The sequence below is a fragment of the Aotus nancymaae genome, unplaced genomic scaffold (assembly GCF_030222135.1).
Source record: "Aotus nancymaae isolate 86718 unplaced genomic scaffold, 86718_ANA_hifiasm-v0.15.2.pri h1tg000010l, whole genome shotgun sequence".
Classification (NCBI taxonomy): Eukaryota; Metazoa; Chordata; class Mammalia; order Primates; family Aotidae; genus Aotus; species Aotus nancymaae.
Genome location: NW_026988421.1, coordinates 78,797,709 through 78,818,402, shown reverse-complemented (window position 1 = coordinate 78,818,402; position 20,694 = coordinate 78,797,709). Strand labels below are relative to the sequence as shown.

The 20,694-nt window shown below is 43.5% G+C and overlaps 1 protein-coding gene and 1 pseudogene across 1 annotated transcript; both read right to left on the bottom strand.

Moving 5' to 3' along the window:
* Positions 1–1,245: 1,245 nt before the first annotated feature.
* On the bottom strand, positions 1,246–4,523 carry LOC105731026 (tubulin beta-8 chain-like; annotated as a pseudogene).
* Positions 4,524–4,825: 302 nt separating this feature from the next.
* Positions 4,826–5,290, bottom strand: LOC105731032 (large ribosomal subunit protein eL29-like). The gene has a single exon (XM_064374417.1). The coding sequence runs from the start codon at positions 5,288–5,290 to the stop codon at positions 4,826–4,828; it is 465 nt and encodes a 154-aa protein (XP_064230487.1).
* Between the last annotated feature and the right edge of the window lie 15,404 nt (positions 5,291–20,694).

Genomic DNA, 20,694 nt, shown 5'->3' with positions numbered 1-20,694 from the left:
ACATTACTGACCTTACAGAAATTTTAAAATTTCTAACACAATACTATGAAAAATTGTATTCCAACAAATTAAAAATCTAGATAAAACATACAGATTCCTAGAAATACACAAATTACCAAAAGTGACTCAAGAAGAAATAGAAAATCTCAATAGACTTATAAGTAGTACTGAGATTGATCAGTGATCAAAAACCTCCCAACACAGAGACAGAAAGTAGAACGATGGATACCAGAGGCCAGGGGGAGGGAGAATGGGCAGTTACTGTTTAGTGGGTAGAGTTTCAGTATGGAATACTGAAAATGTTCTAGAGATGGATAATAGTGATGGTTATACAACAATATGAATATACTTCATGGCACTGTACACTTAAAAACTGTTAAAATTGTAAGTTTTATGTTATATATATTTTACAATAAAAAATACACAAAGAGTCCAGGCCCTGGTGGCTTCATTGATGAATTCTAACAAGTACTTAAAGGTGAATTAACACCAATCCTTCATAAACCCTTTCAAAAAAATAGAAGATGAGAGAATACTTCTAGTATTTTCTATGGGGCCAGTATTACCCTGATACCAAAACCAGACAAAGACATCTGCAAGCAAAGAAAACTACACACCAATATCCTTTATGCATATAGACACAAAAATACTGAACGAAATACTGGCAAACCAAAGTCAGCAGCTCACTAAAAGTGGTCTACACCATGACCAGGTGGGACTTATCCCAGGAATGCAAGAGGGACATTGTCCACCGGGGTCACTGGCCACGTTTAAAGTTTCAGAAACAGTACTAGCTGGTCCCCCGGAAGTTCAGTATATGGGATAAGCCAACCCTTGCCTTCAGGAACAGGTTTCCCACCAAGTAGCTGCCCAAGGCCCAGGGCAGCCCCAAGTTCTTGTGAAGCCTGCCGCCTGCCACCTGCCTTGTCCACAGCCCATTACTGACCCCTCCAAGGGCCACTGGAATGCTTGTTCCTGGGTATGTGATAAGCCCAAGACAGCTGCAGCTTTGCAGTTCCACTATGCCCATCTGGCAGCGTGCCCAGAGGGCTTATAGAAAGAAGTTGGAGGTGAAACAAGATGCTATGAGAATACTTTATTAGGCAAAACCACATACTATGACTGTGCTTTAAAAGCAACAGGAGATGTGAACACACAAAGAACAAGTGTGGTAGTGGCACATGGCTATCAGAACACACTAAAGAATCCACACTGCTTTCCCCCTTTACCCAGAAAGAGAAGGCTCTAGGCCACATCCTCGGCTGTGGCTTCCTGGTACTGCTGGTACTCAGACACCAGGTCATTCATGTTGCTCTCGGCCTCGGTGAACTCCATCTCATCCATGCCCTCACCCATGTGCCAGTGCAGGAAGGCCTTACACCTGAACATAGCAGTGAACTGCTGAGACATGCTTGAATTGCTCCTGGATGGCTGTTGTTGCTGATGAAGGTGGCTGACATTTTTAGCCCCTTGGCTAATATGTCACAGATAGCTGTTTTTACATTGTGGGGGAGCCAGTCAGCAAAGCAGCTGCTGTTCTTGTTTTGAATATTGAATATTTGCTCATCCACCTCCCTCATGGACATGTGACCCCTGGAAATGGCAGCCACTGTTAGGTAGTGGCCATGACAGGGGTCACAGGCAGCCATCATACTTTGGCATCAAACATCTGCTGGGTGAGCTCAGCCACGGTGAGGGCCAGGTACTGCTGGTCGCTCCAGCTGGTCAGCAAGGCAAAGTCAGGCATGAAGTGCAACCAGGGAAACGGGACCATGTTCACGGCCAGCTTCCTAAGGTCAGCATTCAGCTGGCCTGGGAAGAGCAGGCACGTGGTGACCCCACTCACGGTAGCAGTCACCAGGTGATTCAGGTCACCATAGGTGGGTGTGGTAGTTTAAGGATTCTGGAACAGAAGTTACAGAGAGCTTTGTTATCAATGCAAAAGGTCTCATCTGCATTTTCTGAGTTGGTGGACTGAGGGTGGCATTACAGGGCTCCACCACCGTGTCTGACACCTTGGGTGAGTGCAGAACGCTGAATGTGTTTATGATCCTGTCTGAGTACTCCTCTCTGATCTTACTGATGAGAAGGGTACCCATCCCAGACCCAGTCCCTCCACCCAGGGAGTGGGTCAGCTGGAAACCCTGCAGGCAGTCACAGCTCTCAGCTTCCTTCCTCACAATGTCCATCACGGACTCCATCAGCTCTGCACCTTCTGTGTAGTGCCCCTTGGTCCAGTCATTCCTGGCCCCACACTGACCTGTAAGACAGTATAGCCAGTCACCCGGTGGCCAGGTCATCAGTGGTCACCATCACAATGCAAAAAGGGCCAAGTGTCACATGTGAGGTGAAAGCACCATTCAGCCTGCAGGTGGAGCAGGTGGAACCCCCTGCCCTAAAGTTACAGGACAGCAGCTTCTCCCGTTAGAAATTAAGTCAGAAGCCAAACCTGAAACAGCCCAACAACAGACCTCCCTGCAGGTGGTTCCTGCCCTTTCCCAGGAAAGGCAGCAGCCAGGCCCCAGCTCAGCTCCCTGCAGGGAGATTACATCAGCAGCTCCTCACCTTGAGGAGACAACTGGGCTGTCTCCCAAAGTCCATGTAGGAGAGGGAGATTGAGTGACTCAGAGCATAGGAGGGTGCTCGGGGCCCTGGCTCCACAGTTCTAACAGCAGTGACCTTGGGGCATTCCTTGACTTTGAGCTGCCCTGGCTAAGAAGCTGCACCCCCATCCTCACCCGCAGCTCACCAGAGATGAAGTGGTCCGGCCTGAAGATTCGCCCGAAGGGCCTGGAGCTCACAGTCCATGCTACCCGGCTTCAGATCCACGAGCACAGCGCGGGCCACATACCTGCCACCTGAGGGGGATGGGAGGACATCAGAGAGAGAAGGGCGGCCGTTCACAGGAGGGTGGTGGGGGAAGGACTGGGGCCTCACCGCTGGCCTCGTTGTAGTACACATTGATGCACTCCACCCGCAGTTGCTGTCCCCATCATAGGTGCCAGCAGGGTAGATAGCATTTTCATCAGAGATCACCTCCCAGAATTGCGAGAGACAGGAGGGACCAGACAAGTCAGGGCTGGGCCATGGAGGCCAGGGAGCTGGAGGTGCCCCAGCCCCTCTCCCACTCCCACTCCAACCTCAACCCACAGGCTGCCGGGTCCCTGGGAGTCCACCCTGGCCACCTCACCAGCCACCCAGCTCCACTGCATCCCGGGCAGGGAACCGAGGGGTAGCAATGCAGAAGCACCACCCCCGCCACTGCCAACATCTTCCCCAGCCAACTGGCAGGCCAGCTCTGGGCCCTCAGAACCCCAGCCACCAACCTTGGTGCGAATCTGGTTCCCGCACTGCCCGGTCAGCGTGAGCATGAGCTCCCTCGAGGCCAAGGATGGACTAGGGAGGCAAGAGAAATGCTAGGAGGAGCAGACACGCAGCGGCAGGGCCCGCGTGCCACCAACGCTTAAATAGCCCCACGCCCACCACCCCCAGCCTCGAATTGGGCTCACAGAATAAGCAACAGCTTTGCTTCCACATTGGTGTACCCACCTGTGAATCCCCTGGAGTTTAACATCTGTTGGAGAGCTCAGGTGACCTTGCTGCAGTCCTTTCCACGTTGGGGAAAGCTGGTTAGCTGGAGAACTTCCTCCCACGTCTTCAATAAGAGTAAAACCCTAGCTGAGCTGAAACTGGATTTCCTCCCATGTGGGAGAGGAAGCCTTCTGTTTCCATTTTCACAGAGTGCCTTTGCACCTATCCTAGATCAATGACATATTTTTGTAATTGATGAGTCCTTTTATCTATTAGGAGATCTGTGGTTAGGAAAGGCCTTCCTTATGTTAACTCAACAGGACTTAATTATAAGTTTTCCTTTGGAGCAGCTCAAACCCGCAAAAAGCTATGGGTGTTAGAGATAGTCAGGCCTCTGATTTAGCCAGTCTTCTTTAGAGTATGATTAGCCCTTTCACCTTCCAGAGGACTGCAGTCTGTACGCAGAGTGAAGGTGATTCCTAAAGCTGAGGATAGGTATTGGGATTCGCCTGCTGTGAAAAGATGAGCCATTGTCACTTTGCAGGTTTTTAGATGACCCAAACGGAGGAATTATTTCTTCTGATAAAAACTTTTCAGATAGGGTGGGGAATGCTTTGATCTAACCAGTGAAGGTATCAGTAAGCATTAGCAAATATTTGACTCTCCTGCAGAAGGGCATCTGAATAAATTAGGGTTGCCAGTCCTCACCTGGATAGGTTCCTCAATGTTGGACAGGTTTAACTGGAGGAGGAGAAAATTGCCTGCTGTTTGGGTTATTTCAGGCACAGAGCTCACAGGGCTGAGTCACCTGCTTTAGTGTCTTGAAAAGATGTATCCCCATAAACAAATGAGACATTAACTGAAAGAATCCCTTCTAGGGTGAAAAGAGTCACGAAAGTGCTTATTTTCCTACGATTGGTACTTGGCATTAGTAATTTATTACCATCAGCCAGCCAGAGGGGTCCTGGACTAAACTGCAATCCTTGGCCCATTTTTGTTCTTCTTCAGAGGATTCTGGCCCAGCTCTGTGTATGCTGACCAGCATGGTCATAAGCTTTCATTGGCCCTTTCAGTGCCGCGACCTCAGCTGCTGCATCTACATGGGCATTTCCCTTTTACACGGTCAATCTCTCTTTTGATGTCCTCTGCAATGAATTATAGTCACTTTTTTTTCCTGCCTCAGGTTTATTTGTTCAAACAGCACAGGGGGACCCCAGCCCCATGTAGATGGCAGCCCAGGGTGGGAGGGGAGTCACACCAGTCCTTCTGTCTTCATGTTGGCAGACAGAGATATCTACTCTGAAGCCTTTGTAGGGGCCTGGGCACATTTGGGAGCCTGAGCTGGAACTGCAGCTGGAGCTACAGCCTGGGCCTTGGTTTGATCCTTGGCCTTGGCCTTTGGCCGGCAGAGCCTGAGCTTCTTGGCAATGCGGGCACAAGCACGCTTCCCAAGCTTGGGGTGGGCAATGCAGGCAAGTCGATTAAGCCTGCAGCTGACACCCTTTGGTATCTTGGGAGTAACCTCCTTGGGCTTTAAGAGGGCCTTGATGGCCTCGGCACATGCACTCATGGCCTTGGTGTTGTTGGCCTGCATCTTCTTTAGGCCCTTCTTGTTGTGCTTCTTGGCAAAGCGCATGTTCCTCAGGAACTGGGAGTCCACCCTCTTAAGAGATTCGTATCTTTGTGATCGGGGTTCCTTGATACCATTTCTGTGTGATTTTCTGGACTGGTGTGTGGTGTGGTCCTTGGACTTGGCCATGTCTGCACCTAAGCTGTGGTTCCCCTATAGTCACTTTTTTTTGGCAGAAAGCAGAATTCTAACAAGCTCAAAATCTGAGTGATGTTGTATGGAAAAGCCCTTAGTGGTCAGGAGTCCCTACCCATTCTAAACTACAGCATAAGCATGAAACACTCAAAAATTATAGGTAGAATCAGTGTAATGTCAACTTTGAAATCCTTTCCCAACCTGCAGGGCTCTAGTAAGTTCGATTAACTCAGCTTTTTGAGCTGAGGTAGAGGCCAGCGAGGTTTGTGCCTTGATTATCTTGTGCTGACTAATAAGAGCATATCTAGCCCTCCCGTTTTCCTGATGCATAAAATAACTTGTGTCTGCTACCCACTCTTCCTTGGGATAGTCAAGGGACTCATCTCTCTTAAGTCTGGCCTGCTAGAATAAATTTGATTCATAACCTGTGACATGGTTTGGCTGTGTCCCCAGTCAAATCTTATCTTGAATTGTACCTCCCATACTTCCCGTGTGTCGTGGGAGGCACCCAGTGGGAGGTAATTGAATGGGGAGGCGGGTCTTTCCCATACTGTTCTCATGACAATGAATAAGTCTCATGAGATCTAATGGTTTTATTTTTATTTACTTATTTTTTGAGACATAGTCTTACTCTGTTGCCCAGGCTGGAGTGCAGTGGTGCAATCTCAGCTCACTACAACCTGTCTCCTGGGTTCAAGCAATTCTCCTGTCTCAGCCTCACGAGTAGCTGGTATTACAGATGCCCACCACCAAATCTGGCTAATTTTTGTATTTTTAGTAGAGATAGAGTTTCACCATGTTGGCCAGGCTGGTCTTGAACTCCTGACCTCAGGTGATCCACCTGCCTCAGCCTCCCAAAGTGCTGGGATTACAGCTGATGGTTTTTTAAAGGGGAGTTTCCCTACACAAGCTCTTTTGCCTTCTGCAATGTAACAGATGTGACTTTCCTGTTCATTTGCCTTCTGCCATGATTGTGAGGTTTCCCCAGCCATGTGGAACTGTAAATCAATTAAACCTCTTCCCTTTACAAATTACCCAGCCTCAGGTGTGTCTTTATTAGCAGCATGAGGACAAACTAATACAACCTGTATGCCAGAAAGGCTGGGAGCACCTGTGGACCCTGCCAGGTAAGTAGCTGGGTTTATGATTTGGCAGACTTTAATTATGTCTGGAGTTGTAAGGCTGGTTGCCTCAGTTGAGAGCTGAATGAACATGCCCCTCTCTCTCCGCGCCTGAAAACTACGTCACCATTCTGAGCGCATTACTCAGCATTTGCCCTCTCCACGCAGGCTCCCCGTACCCGTTTCCGCATTCCAATCTCAGCCCTGCACCCGCCAAAATTTTGAAAAAGCCCGCCAAAGACCTGCCCTATGGCAAGCTGGCCCCGTACGTGCTCGACCAGCCCCTCGTCCGTGCCCGGCTCCTTCATAACCAATGGAAATCTCTCTGCTTTGTTCACCTCGTCCGTCCCTAGTCCTTTCATATCCAATGAAATTAACTCCTCTTTGTTTCCCCGCAGTCGATCAGCTACCTCTACTCCCTATAAAACCCCATGTCCCAAGAAGAGAAGCGCGACTTCTCCGGCCCCTCCTGTCGGACCGTAGAACCTCGCCCAGGAGCTGATTAAATTTCTTTATTCCAATAACTGGCCTCAGTTGCCTCATTTAAACCTCAGTTGCTTCATTCAAACCTTACAGGAGTGTCTAGCAACAAGTCCTGATACTTTAATAAATGTTCTCCTGTTATCCACTGGTGCCCTTTAGTTTCTAGGACCACCTTCCCTTGGTGTAGGGTCAAAAACCTTTAAGTGCTGTCCTAATGTAAGTTTATTAGCTTGGCCTACTAGAAAAGTTGTAGCAGCAACCGCTCTAAGACATCCAGGCCACCCTGAAGCCACCTGGTTTATCTGCTTAGAAAAGTAAGCCACTGGCCTTGGAATATTCGCCATTTTTGGGACAAGATTACCCAAGGCCTATGCCTTGCTTTTGGCCACATAAAGAAAAAATGGTTCATCCGACTTGGGGACTCCCAAGGCTGCAGCAGAGCCCAATTTCTCTTTGAGAGTATTGAAGGTTGGCTTGCAGTTCTAATTACATTCAAGGAGCTCTAAATCTTTCGCTTTTAGTGTATCATATAAAGGTTTGGCTACACATCCAAATCTGGGCACCCATAAGCTGCAGTATCCAGCCATCCCCTAAAAAGGCCCACAGTCATTTGTTGGACTGGGACTCCTGGAGGACGAAAAGAGGTTTGTTTTTTTTTCCTTCTAGGGATGTTTATCAGTTCCAGAGATTAAGACAAATTCCAAATATTTGAGTCTTTGAGTCAAAATCTGAGCCCTGTATAGTGATACCCTATATCTGCTAGTTGCCAGGAAATTTATCACTTTAACAGTATTATTATCCAAGTCTTCTTTAGTTGGGCTAGCATACAATGGGGTGTATGGACACAACAACTGCATGAATTTTTTTATTATTTTATTTTATTTTTGAGATGACATTTTGCTCTTGTTGCCCAGGCTGGAGTGCAATGTTGTAATCTCAGCTCACCCACAACCTCCGCCTCCCAGGTTCAAGTGATTCTCCTGCCTCAGCCTCCCGAGTAGCTGGGACTACAGGCACGTGCCACCATGCCCAGCTAATTTTTTGTATTTTTAGTGGAGACTAGTTTTCACCATGTTAGTCAGGATGGTCTCAATCTCCTGACCTTGTGATCCACCCGCCTTGGCCTCTCAAAGTACTGGGATTACAGATGTGAGCCCCTGCACCCTGCCAAAAACTGCATTTATTAATGCTCTAAGGTTTCTGACAAATCTGTTCTTGCATTAGGCTTTTGATCTGGTAACATGGGAGTATCGTAAGGAGACTCTCATGGCCTTAGTAAGTCTTATGGCAAGAATTTAGCAATAAGGGATTGAATTTCCCCTCATGCTTCTTGCCTTCAAGTGTATTGTCTCTTCCAAAGGCAAGGAGCACCAGGCTGAAGTTGGATTTGAATGAGGGAGGTGTTTAGTGTGTTTCCCAGAGCCTGTGTGGCCCAAACCTCAGGATTTACTTGAGACAACACCTCGGGTGGTAAATGTGACAGCTCATCCTTAACTTCTTTTTTTTTTTTCCTGAAGAGTCAGGAACAAAAATAACACTTTCTCTGCTTTATGATCTGTGGAGGTCACCGTGGTTTGCTCACCAAAAAGAGATTTTTCTGGTCAATAAATCTCTTCCCAGGAAGAGGTCAGGTATTCAGACAGTACTAAAAAGGCAGGTAAGAAACCCAGAGGCCCTGGAGAACAACTTAGAAGATAAGAAAAGCGTGTTTAGGGGCTTGTCCATCATGAGAAGACAGGAGCCCATTGTACTGAATCAGGACACAGTCTTCTGCTCCCATATCTAATAAGAAGTTAGTACTCCTACCTGCCACTTCAAGAGTCATCTCTCGATGGCTAATAGCCCAATAGGAGCGGAGGCAGGAAGTATCAGGCCCTACCACTTATGGGTCTGCTGGGCTCTGATGATGGCTCCCTTGAAAGCACAGTGCATTCCCTTCGGCAGTGGCCAACCTTCTTACAGAAGGCACATTGATTTATACCCAAGGCACAGTGGCCCCGAGGCCCAGACTGGGACTTTTACCTTCTCACCTCCTCTGCGAGGGCCAGGGGCTAATGCGCTGGCTCTGAAGTGGTGGCGAGCACAAGGCTGTAGCTCAAAGCTGGGTCTTTTGGGAGGTTTGCTTTAGTTTATGTTTTCTCTGCCCTATTCCCGTGATTGAAAACTGCAAAAACCAAGTCTAAAAGCAGATTCATGGGAGTCTGGAGGGCTAAGGCTACTTTTTATGGCTTCCTGCAGATATCAGAAGCAGACTGGGTTATAAAATGAACTCCTAGCAATGCCTCTCCCTTGTTGGAGTCAGGGGCCCCAGTGTTAGTGTATTTCCTCAAAGTCTAAATTATCCACCCTTGTAATAAGGCTAGGTTTCCATCTTTTCCCTGGGTAATTTTCCTGACTTTATAAAAATTTAAAAGCTTTGTCACACTTTTTTTATTCTTTCAAGGAGTCAAATGATCATAACTTTTTCTCTATATATCCTAAATTCTTCCTAATTCATCTTTCTTTTCTGGTCCTAATTCTATTTTGGGTCCTGGTCAGGCACTGCTGTGCCTCCTACTTGATAGGTGTCATGTCCCTGGTTGCAGGCTGCCACCCTATTAGCATGTATTTTAGCCACTCCCATAATACACTGATTTTCTACCATGCAGCAGGTAGACATAAATTTATGCAAATCTTGCCTGGTCAAATCATACATCAAGGTTAGCCTCTTAAGTTTGTCTATGAATTTTCCTGGATCCTCTGAAAACTGTTTTCCTTGCATATGGCTAATTCAGGCATAGAAAAGGGTAAATATACCTATATAGCGCCCCCATCATCGTCTGCCACTTCCCAGAGAGGGCAAAGATTCAACTTTGCCAGCTGATAAGAGGCCCCACTGCGAGTTGTTCTGGTGAGGCTCGGGTCTTTCAAGAGTGGAGTATGTATGTAAGACAGGACTCGAAGGGCAGGGAAAACTAGAAGGAAATAATAACATGTTGCACACCTCACCAAAACGGGAAGGAGTCTGACTGTGTTCTTACGGGGTGCTTGGATTTGCAGGGGAGAGTTCAGCCCCAGCTAAGAAAAGCTGAATATCGGGAGGCACTTGCATTAAAGGGTAATCAGTTATGTCCAGTCCCTCTTCTGTCTTTTCCTCCATCAAACAAATAGAAGCCCATTTTAATTTTTTATCCTGACGAAGCAGTAGAGAAGCTGTATATGTTTTGATTTACCGATTTTAACAGTGAAAGAAGCAAGTTTCTTAGAAATGACTCCATCACAGAATTGGGTATCCTCAGGAAACAAGAGCAGGAATCCAGTCTTTTGTTCCTTGAGAAAAGTAAAAGCTAAATTGTTTGGGGCCTCCTTCCTGTGGCAGCCTCCAGGCTGCTACAAAATAGAGCAGTGAGCAGAAAGGCAACAGATGCAGAGCACTCAGGTGAGGCGCAGAGAGCACAAGGGACGGTCCAAAAAGAGAAAGTGGCGAACATGTTGTTTAGCCAAATCTGTTCTTCTCAATATACCCCAGGGCCTCTAACCCTGTGAGCTTGGCCTCTAATCTGAGTATGACACCCCCAGGCCTCTAACTTTTTGGGCTGAATCTCTCACTCTAGAGCCTCTCACTTAATAGTGGATAATCATTCTTACCCATCAGAATGGCTTCATGCTCTAAAAGACGGCCCACTTGCCCAGTGTCAGCTGAGAGATTCTGTGCGGATTGTTTTCCTCGGAGTGGGAGGCTTGTCTTAGTGGCCCTTCATGGTGATGCTGAAAGATGTTGCTGGAAAAGAAGGTCCTGATACAGACCACAAAGGAGGATTCTTAGATCTTGTGCAGAAAAAAATTTGAGGTGAGTCAGAGAGCACAGTGAAAGAAGCACGTTTCTTAGCAATGACTCCATTACAGAGTTGGGTATCCTCAGGAAACAAGAGCAGGAATCCACTGTCTTTTTTTAGTGTCTCTACTTACAGGTAACTGTAAAGAGAAAGAGTTATAATTAAACGTGGAAGGTGCAGATGTACTCACTAAAGGCAGGGGCCATTGGTCTTAACAATGACCCTTAACCCTTTGGCCTAAGCTAGCTCATTAATATTATCTTTAAGAAAAAATGCCAGGCTGGGCATGGTGGCTCATGCCTGTAATCCTAGCACTTTGGGAGGCGAAGGTGGGTGGATCACCTGAGGTCAGGAGTTCAAAACCAGCCTGGCCATCATGGTGAAACCCATCTTTAAAAAGAAAAGAAAAGAAAAGAAAAAATGCTGCACTCCTAGGACATTTATACATTTTTCAGATTTGGTGGACGATGTCTTGTATGGACCATAAATATTCTGCAATTGTAATTAGTGGCCAGCTAAAAAAATATGGCTATTTTCAGACCATAAGTATTAACCTTCCAGATGCCTTGTGAGTGCCTAGCTACTCATATTAAGATGGAATACTCTAGTCATGTTTATGAAACTAGAGGCTTGGTAACCATGAATTCCTCTAACACAACAAGTCTACTCCTTAAGGATAAAATGTATTTCTCAGGAATTTTGTGCATTTTCTTTGATGGAAATTGGTATGTTTACCAAAATGGCAGAAAAGAGGGAAATTAGTTCTCAAAGATTTCTCAGGATTGGATATAAAGTAAACAGGATGATTACAGTTAATATGCAAGTTGATACAATTGATATTCAAAAGGAATTTTGTCTAAAACACAATGAAGTTTTAATTTTTATTTATTATTATTAATAATAATATTATTATTATTTTGAGACAGAGTCTTGCTCTGTTGCCCAGGCTGGAATGCAGTGGCACCATCTTGGCTCACTGCAACCTCCACCTCCCAGGTTCAAGATGGGATTACAGACATGTATCACTGCACCCAGCTAATTTTCACATTTCACATCTTGAAATGTGGTGTTCTTCAGTGGAAAAGAAAAATAGTGTTTATCTCCAGAGTAAATAACAGGGTTCCCTGCAGTGATTGATTGAGAGCTATAACTCAGGATTAAAAATCCTTTCTTCTACTTGTAAACCAAAACACAAATTTCTAAGCCCCTGTTGACTAAATGGATCCCTCTTCTTGGATAAGGACATTCCAAAGTCAACCTGAAAAGCTAGTTCAGGCCATGGGTCACACATGCCTCATTATACTCTCCTCTCTTTGGGTTTCTTTAATTTTAATTTTTAATTTATTTTTGTGGGTACATAGTTGGTATATATATTTATGGGGGTACACAACATACTTTGATATAGGCATACAATGAGTAATACATAATAAAAAATGGAGTATCCATCCCCTCAAGCATTTATCACTGTGTTATAAACAATCCAATTATGCTCTTTTAGTTATTATAAAATGTATAGCTAAATTATTTTTGACTATAATTTGACTATAATCACAATTTGTTGTGGTATCAAACTGTCTTATTCATTCTTTCTAACAATGTTTTGTACCCATTTAGCATCCCCACCATCCCCTTGTTCCCCCACTGCCCTTCCCAACCTCTGGTAACCATCCTTATACTCTCTATCTCTATGAGAGCAATTGTTTTGAATTTAAACTGTTCTCAATCGTGTTCCCAACAACAGTGTACGAGGGTTCTATTTGCTCCACATCCTCACTAGAATTTGTTTTTGACTGACATCTGGATTGAAGCCACCTTGACTGGGGTGAAATGATATCTCATTATGGGTTTACTTTGCATTTCTATGATGATCAGTAATGTGGATCACCTTTTCATTTGCCTGCTTGCCATTTGTATGTCTTCTTTTCATAAATGTCTAATTAAATTTTTTGCCCACTCTTTAATAGGATTATAACATTTTTTTCTATAGAATTTTTTGAACACTTAATATATTGTAGTGTATTAGTCTGTTTCTGCACTGCTATAAAAAAATACCTCAGACTGGGTAATTTATAAAGAAAATAGGTTTAATTGACTCACAGTTCCACATGGCTGGGGAGGCCTCAGCAAACATGGTAGATGGGGAAGCAGGCACCTTACATGGCAGCAGGCAAGAGAGCATGTATGTGAAGCAAAGGACGGAGAGCCCCTTATAAAACCATCAGATTTCATGGAAACTCACTCACTATCACAAGAACAGCATGGGGAAAACCACCCCCATGATCCAACCACCTTCTACCAGGTCTCCTCCAACACCTGAAGATTATAATTCAATATGAGATTCAGGTGGGAACACAAAGCCTAAGCGTATCATGTAGCTATCAATCCCTTCTCAGATTTGTAATTTACAAATATTTTCTCCCATTCTGTGGATTTTCCCTTCACTTTGTTGATTGTTTCCTTCACTGCAAAAAAGCTTTCTGACTTCCTGTAATCCCATGTGTTCATGTTTGCTTTGGTTGTCTGTGCTTATGGGGCATTATTTAAGAAATTTTTGCCAAAATGTCCTAGAGAGTTTCCCCAATGTTTTCTTGAAAAAAATGTGATAGTTTGAGGTGTTAGGTTTTAAGTCTTTAATCCATTTTAATTTGTTTTTTGTATGTGGCAAGAAATAGGGTTCTGGTTTCATTTTTCTGCCTATGGCTTGCCAGTTTTCCCAGCCCTGTTTATTGAAGAAACTGTCTTATTTTTCATTGTATGTTCTTGGCATTTTTGTTGAAAATAAGTTTACTGTAGGTGTATGAGTTTGTTTCTGGGTTCTCTATTCTGTTCCATTTCTTTATGTCTGTTTTTATGCTAGTGTCATGCTATTTTATTTATTATAGCTCAGTAGTATAATTTGAAGCCAGGTAATAGGATTCCTCCAGTTTTGTTTTATATATTCAGCATAGCTTTTACTATTATGGTGTTTTGTGATTCCATATAAATTTCAGAATGCTTTTCTCTATTTCTGTGAGGAATGTCGTTATTTTGATAGAGATGACATGAAATCTATAGATTGCTTTATATTATATGGGCGTTTTCAAAATACTGATTCTTCCAATCTGTGGATGTGGAAATATCTTTCCATTTTTTGTGTCCTCTTTCATTTTTTTATCAGTGTTTTATAGTTTTAATTGTTGAAAACTTTTATTTCTTTGGTTAATTCCCACACATTTTGTTTCATTTGTGGCTACTGCAAAAGGAATACTTTTTGAATTCTTTTTTAGTTTGTTGACTGTTGGCATATAGAAATCCTACTGATTTGTATATGTTGATTTTGAATTCTGGAAATTTACTCAATTTATTAGTGCTAATAGTTTTTTGGTGGATACATTAGGTCATTCTCACATTGCTATAAAGAAATAATCTCAGACTAGGCAATCTAAAAAGAAAAGAGGTTTAATTGGCTCATGGTTCTACAGGCTGTACAGAAAGCATAGCACTGGCTTCTGCCTCTGGGGAAGCCTCTGACAGCTGACAATCAAGGTAAAAGATAAATCTGATGCTTGCACATCACATGGTAAGTGTGAGGGTGTGGGGGAGTGTCACATGCTTTTAAACAGCCAGCTGTCATGAAAACTTACTATTGTCAGGATGGCACCAAAGGAAATGATGCCAAACTGTTCATGGAAATCCTGCCCTCGTGATTCAATCACCTTCCCACTAGGCCCACCTCCAACACTGAGAATTACATTTCAATATGAGATTTTGGTGGGAACACGCACCCAAACAAAATCATTTTGTCCCTGGCCATTCCAAATCTCATATCCTGCTTACATTTCAAAATACAATTATGACTTCCCAATAATCCCCAAAGTCTTAACTCATTTCAGCCTTAAGTCAAAAGTTGAAAGTCTCATCTAAGGCAAAGTTAGTTTCTTCCTCCTATAAGCCTGTAAAATAAAAAATAAGTTATGTACTTCCAAGATACAAAGAGGGCATAGGCATTGGGTAAATACTGCTATTCTAAAAGGAAGAAATCAGCCAAAAGAAAGGGGCCACAGGACCCATGCAAGTCTGAAACCCAGAAGGGCAGTTATTGAATTGTAAGGCTCCAAAATAATTATTTTTGACTCTTTGTCCCATTTCCAGGGTGTAAGGCCGGTTGCCTCGCTGGGGGCTCGGACACACCCCCTCCCCTCGTGGGGACCTTGGACACGCCCCCCTCCCTCGTGGGTACCTCGGACACGCCTCCTACCCTCGCCGGGAGCTTGGACATGCCCCCTTCCCTCTCCGGGAGCTTGGACACACCCCCCCCCCCCCGCCCCCAGGAGACTGGGAAAAATAGCCCCATCAGGACCCACCTGATACCATTTTGTCCCATCTGGGCCCCACTCCCTACCTACTATTTTGTGCTATCCAGGCCCCACTCCGTGCCTGCCATTTTGTCTTCTGCAGGCCCCACTCCATGCCTGCCATTTTGTCTTCTGCAGGCCCCACCCCGTGCCTGCCATTTTGTCTTCCTGCCTACTATTTTGTCCTATCTGGGCCCCACTCCCTGCCTACTATTTTGTCCTATCTGGGCCCCACTCCCCTCCATTTTGTTCCATCTGGGTCCCTCTCCCCTCCATTTTGTCCCACTCACCTTGGGCACAGCCAATCAAACACCTCCACTCCCTATAAAACCCCTGGCCTGAGAGGAGTCCGCTTGACTTCTCTGGCCCCTCCTGTCCCGACTGCAGAACCTCACGCGGGAGCCTGAATAAATTCCTTCACATTGGATTATCTTCATGCTGGCCTCAGTTTATTCATTTTAAACGTGGCAAGAACCCAAGAACAAACCTTACACAGGGTATACTAATGCCTTGGGAAGGTCTGACCTTGTGGCTCTGCATGATTCAGCGCCCATAGCTGCTCTCATGGGCTGGTATTGTGTGCCTCTGGCTTTTCTAGGTGCAGGGTGCAAGCTGTAGCTAGATCTACCATTCTGGGATCTGGAGGACAGTGATCCTCTTCTCACAGATCTACTAGGCCTTGCCCCAGTGGGGAGCCTGCATGGGGACTGTAACCCCACATTTCCTCTCTGCATTGTTTCAGTAGAGGTTCTCCATGAGGGTTCCACCCCTGCAGCATGCTTTGTGCATGGACACTCAGACTTTTGCATGCATCCTCTGAAATAAGAGTGGAGGCTCCCAAGTCTCAACTCTTGCATTTTGTATATCCACAGGCCTAACACCACATGTCAGCTACCAAGTCTTATGGCTTGCACCCTCTGAAGCAGTGACGAGAGTTGTAACTTGGCCAATTTGATGTACACCTGGAACTGGAGCAGTGGCCAGGATGCAGGAAGCCATGTCCCAAGGCTACCCAAGGCAGCAGGGTCTTGGACCTGATCCCAGAAACTATTGTCTTCTTTTAAGCCTCAGGGCCTGTGATATAGGGGGTTGGGGGGGCTGCCTCTTAGATTTCTAAGATGACTTAAGTTCTCTTTCCCATTGTCTTAGCTATCAACACCTGCTTTTTTTTAAGTTATTCAAGTATCTCTAAGAAGTGGTTGCTCCACAGCCTGCTTGAGCTCCTCTCTTATAAAAGCTTTCTATTTTTTTGTCACATGGCTAGGCTGCAAAGTTTTCAAGCTTTTACACTATGCTTCCCTTATAAATATAAGTTACAACTTAATTTTTTGCTCCACATGTGAGCATAGGTTGTTAGAAGCAGCCAGGCCACATCTCTAATTCTTTGCTGCTTAGACATTTCTTCCAACAGAAACCCTAAATTATCACTCTCAAATTCAAACTTTTATATATCCCTAGGACATGAAAGCAATTCATCCAACCACTTTGCTAAGACATAATATGCATGCCCTTTGCTTCGGTCCCAGTAAGTTTCTTTTTTTGTTTGTTCATAGAAAGTGATTTATTTAGAGAGAGAGAGAGAGAAACAGGAGGAGAAGAAATAAACAGCTAACTTTCACACTGAGTGAGAGAATCCAGAAAGATGGAATCTAAGAGAGGAAAGCAGCTTCCACATTGAGTGGAAGGGCATAGAGAGAGATGGAGTTTAGGAGGGGAAGACAGGCTTCCATGAGAGAGCGTGGAAGGGGACTCCAGAGGGGAAATCCTGGATAGAGAAAAACAGCTTCTGCAAGCACGAGAGTGTCCATGGAAGGGGATCCAAACATGGAGTCCAAGTTTCTAATTTTCATCTGAGACTTCCTCAGCCCATCCTTCACTGTCCAGATTACTATCAGCATTTTGGTCACAACCATTCAAGCAGTCTCTAAGAAAATCTCAACTTTCCCTCATTTTTCTCTCTTCTTCTGAGACCTACAAACTCTTCCAACCTCTGCCTGTTTACCCAATTACAAAGCTGATTTCACATTTTCAGGTATTCTTGTTACAATTTTTCACTCTTTGGTGACAATCTTCTGTATTAAGCCATTTTTGCATCACTATAAATACCTGAGACTGGGTAATTTATTTTTAAAAAGGAGGTTTAATTGGTTCCTGAGTCTATAGGCTGTACAGAAGACATAGCACTGGCATATGCTTCTGGGGAGGCCTCTGCAAGTTTACAATCATGGCAGAAGTTGAAGCAGAATCTTGTACATCACAGGGCAAAAAGCAGGAGCAAAAAACAGAGGGGCGAGTTGTTACACATTTTTTTTTTTCTCCTAGAGACAGGTTTTCTCCATGTTGGTCAGGCTGGTCTTGAACTCCCGACCTCAGATGATCCACCCACCTCTGCCTCCCAAAGTGCTGGAATTACAGGCGTGAGCCACCATGCCCTGCCTGTTGCACACTTTTAATTGACCAGATCTTTTGGGAATTCCCTCACTGAGGATAGTACCAAATGGGATGGTGCTAAGCCATTTATGAGTAATCCACCCTGATGATTAAATCACATTTCACCAGGCCCACCTCCAACATTCAGAATTACATTTCAATATGAGATTTGGGAGGGGACACACATTCAAAACCTATCAGAGGAGTCTTTATGTTTTTCCAGATAAAAAATTATGTTGTCAGCAAACGAAGATAATTTGACTTATTTTCCAATTGGGATGCCCTTCATTGCTTTCCCTTGTCTAATTGCTCCAGCTAGGACTTTCAGAATTATGTTGAATAACAGTGGTAAAAGTGGATATTCTTGTCATCTGCCAGATTTCGAGGAAAGACTTTTAGTTTTTTCCCCACTAGCTATGGGTCTATTGTATATGACTTTTATTATGTTGAAGTATGTTCATTGCATACCCAGTTTTCACAGGGTTTTTCTTATAAAAGAATATTAAATTTTTACCTATGCAACAATCTTACATGTTCTTCACATGTACTCCAAAACCTAAATGTGATAAAAAAGTCCCAAACTTAAAAAAAGTATATATATTAAATTTTATCAAATGTTTTTAAAGCATACTTGAAATGATCATATAGATTTTATCCTTCATTCTGTTTATATGATATATCACATTGTTTGATTTGCATGTTGAACCGTCCTTGCATCGCTGGGATAAACCCCACTTGGTCATTATGAATTACCTATTTATGTATTATTTAATTTATTTGCTAGGTTTTTTGCAAATTTTTGCATCAATATTCTCAGATATGGGCTCGTAGTTTGCTTTTATAATACGTCTTTGTCTGGTTTTGTTATCAGGGTACTACTGGCCTCAAATAACAAGTTTGGAAATCTTTCCTATTTCTCTATTTTTCAGTCTAGTTCTACAGACTTTTTTTTTTTTTTTTTTTTGAGACTGAGTGTCTCACTCCGTTGTCCAGACTGGACCACAGTGGCACAATCTTGGCTCACTGCAACCTCCTTCTCCTGGATTCAAACAGTTCTCCTGCCTTGGCCTCCTGAGTAGCTGGGATTACAGGTGTGCACCACCATGCCCAACTAATTGTTGTATTTTTAGTGGAGATGGGGTTTCACCATGTTGGTCAGGCTGGTCTCAAACTCCTGAGCTCATGATTTGCCTGCCTCAACCTCCCTAAGTGCTGGGATTATAGGCATGAGCCACTGCGCCCAGCCTAGACATTTTTATTAAGGCTTTAATTTTGTTACTTGTTATTGGTCTGTTCAAGATTTTGATTTTGTTCCTAGTTCAATCTTGGTAAGTTGTGTGTGTCTAAGATTTAATTTCCTCTAAACTTTCTCATTTGTTGGCATACAATTGCTGATAGTAGTCACTAATAATCCCTTGATTTTCTGAAGCATTACTTGTAATGTCTCCTTTTTCACCTCTGATTTTATTGATTTGTATCTTCTCTGTTTTTTAGCCTGTCTAAATATTTGTCAGTTGTTTTACTTTTCAAAAAAATCAACTTTTTGTTTCATTGATCTTTTGCATTATTTTCTTTATTTCAACCTTATTTCTGCTCTAATCTTTATTATTTCTTTTCTTCTAATTTTGGGTTTGGTTTGGCCTTTTATTCTACTTAATTAAGATGTATTGTTAGGTTATTTATTTGAAGTTTTTCTGTTTTTTTTTTAATGTAGGCACTTACAGTTATAAATTTTCCTTTCATAATAGTACCTCCTTTACTATATTCCATAGGTTTTGCTATGCTATGTTTCCATCGTCATTTGTTTCAACAAATTTTCTATTTTCTTCTTAACTTTTTTATTGACCTACTGATCATTCAGGAGCATATTGTTTAATGTCCATATGTTTGTATAGTTTCTGAAATTCCTTTTTTAAAAATTGATTTCTAGTTTTATTCCATTGTGGACAGAGAAAATGCTTAATAATTACTTCAATTTTTGGAATTCTTTAGACTTGTTTTGTTACCTAACATACGGTCTATCCTTGATAATAACCCAGGTGCTGAGGAGAAGAATGTGTATTCTGCAGCTGTTGGATGAAATTTTCTGTAAATATCTATTAGGTTCATTTGTCCTACAGTGCAGATTAAGTCTGATGTTTCTGTGTTGATTTTCTGTCCGGACGGTTTATCCACTGATTAAAGTGGGGTGTCAAAGTGTCCAGCCATTACTGTATTGAAGTCTCTTTTTTTAGCTCTTATAACATTTGCTTCATTTATCTGGATGCTTTAGTGTTGGGTGCATACATATTTCCAATTATTATATCCTCTTGATGAATTCATCTCTTTTTTTTTTTTTTTAAGAGATGGCATTTCTCCATGTTGGTCAGGCTGATCTTGAACTCCCAACCTCAGGTGATCCACCCCCTCAGCCTCCCAAAGTGCTGGGATTACAGGCATGAGCCACCGTGCCTGGCCTCGAATTGATCTCTTTATTATTATATAATAACCTTCTTCACCTCTTCCTACAATCTTTTGTTGAAATCTATTTTTATCTGGTATAAGTATTTCTGCTCTTTTTTGGTTTCTGTTGGCATGGAATACCATTTTCCATCCTTTTATTTTCAGTCTAAATGTATCTTTAAAGGCAAAGTATGGTTTTTTTGCTTGATTTTTTTTTTCTTTTTTTTTGAGATGGAGTTTCACTGTTGTTGCCCAGGCTGGAGTGCAGTGATGTGATCTCAGCTTACTGTAACCTCCGCCTCCCAGGTTCAAGCAATTTTCCTGCCTCAGCCTCCCGAGTAGCTGGGATTACAGGCATACGCCACCAGGCCTGGCTAATTTTGTGTTTTTAGTAGAGACAGGGTTTCTTCATGTTGGTCAGGCTGGTCTTGAACTCCTGACCTCAGGTGATCCATCTGCCTCAGCCTCCCAAAGTGCTGGGATTACAGGCATGAACCACCGTGCCTGGCCTGTTTTTTGTAGATCATAGATTATGGTCTTGCTTCTCTATCCATTCACCCACTATTTGTCTTTTGACTGGAGTATTTACTTCATTTACATTCAATGTTATTGTTGATAAGTAAGCACTTACTCCTGCAATTTTGTTATTTGTTTTCTGATTGATTTTTATTTTGTTTTGTTTCGTTTTGAGACAGAATTTCGCTCTTGTTGCTCAGTCTGGAGTGCAATGGTGTGATCTCAGCTCACTGCAACCTCCGCCTCCCAGGTTCAAG

Bases quoted from the DNA above. Each gene is read 5' to 3' on its own strand.
- LOC105731032 (XM_064374417.1), bottom strand. From the start codon at position 5,290: ATGGCCAAGTCCAAGGACCACACCACACACCAGTCCAGAAAATCACAC.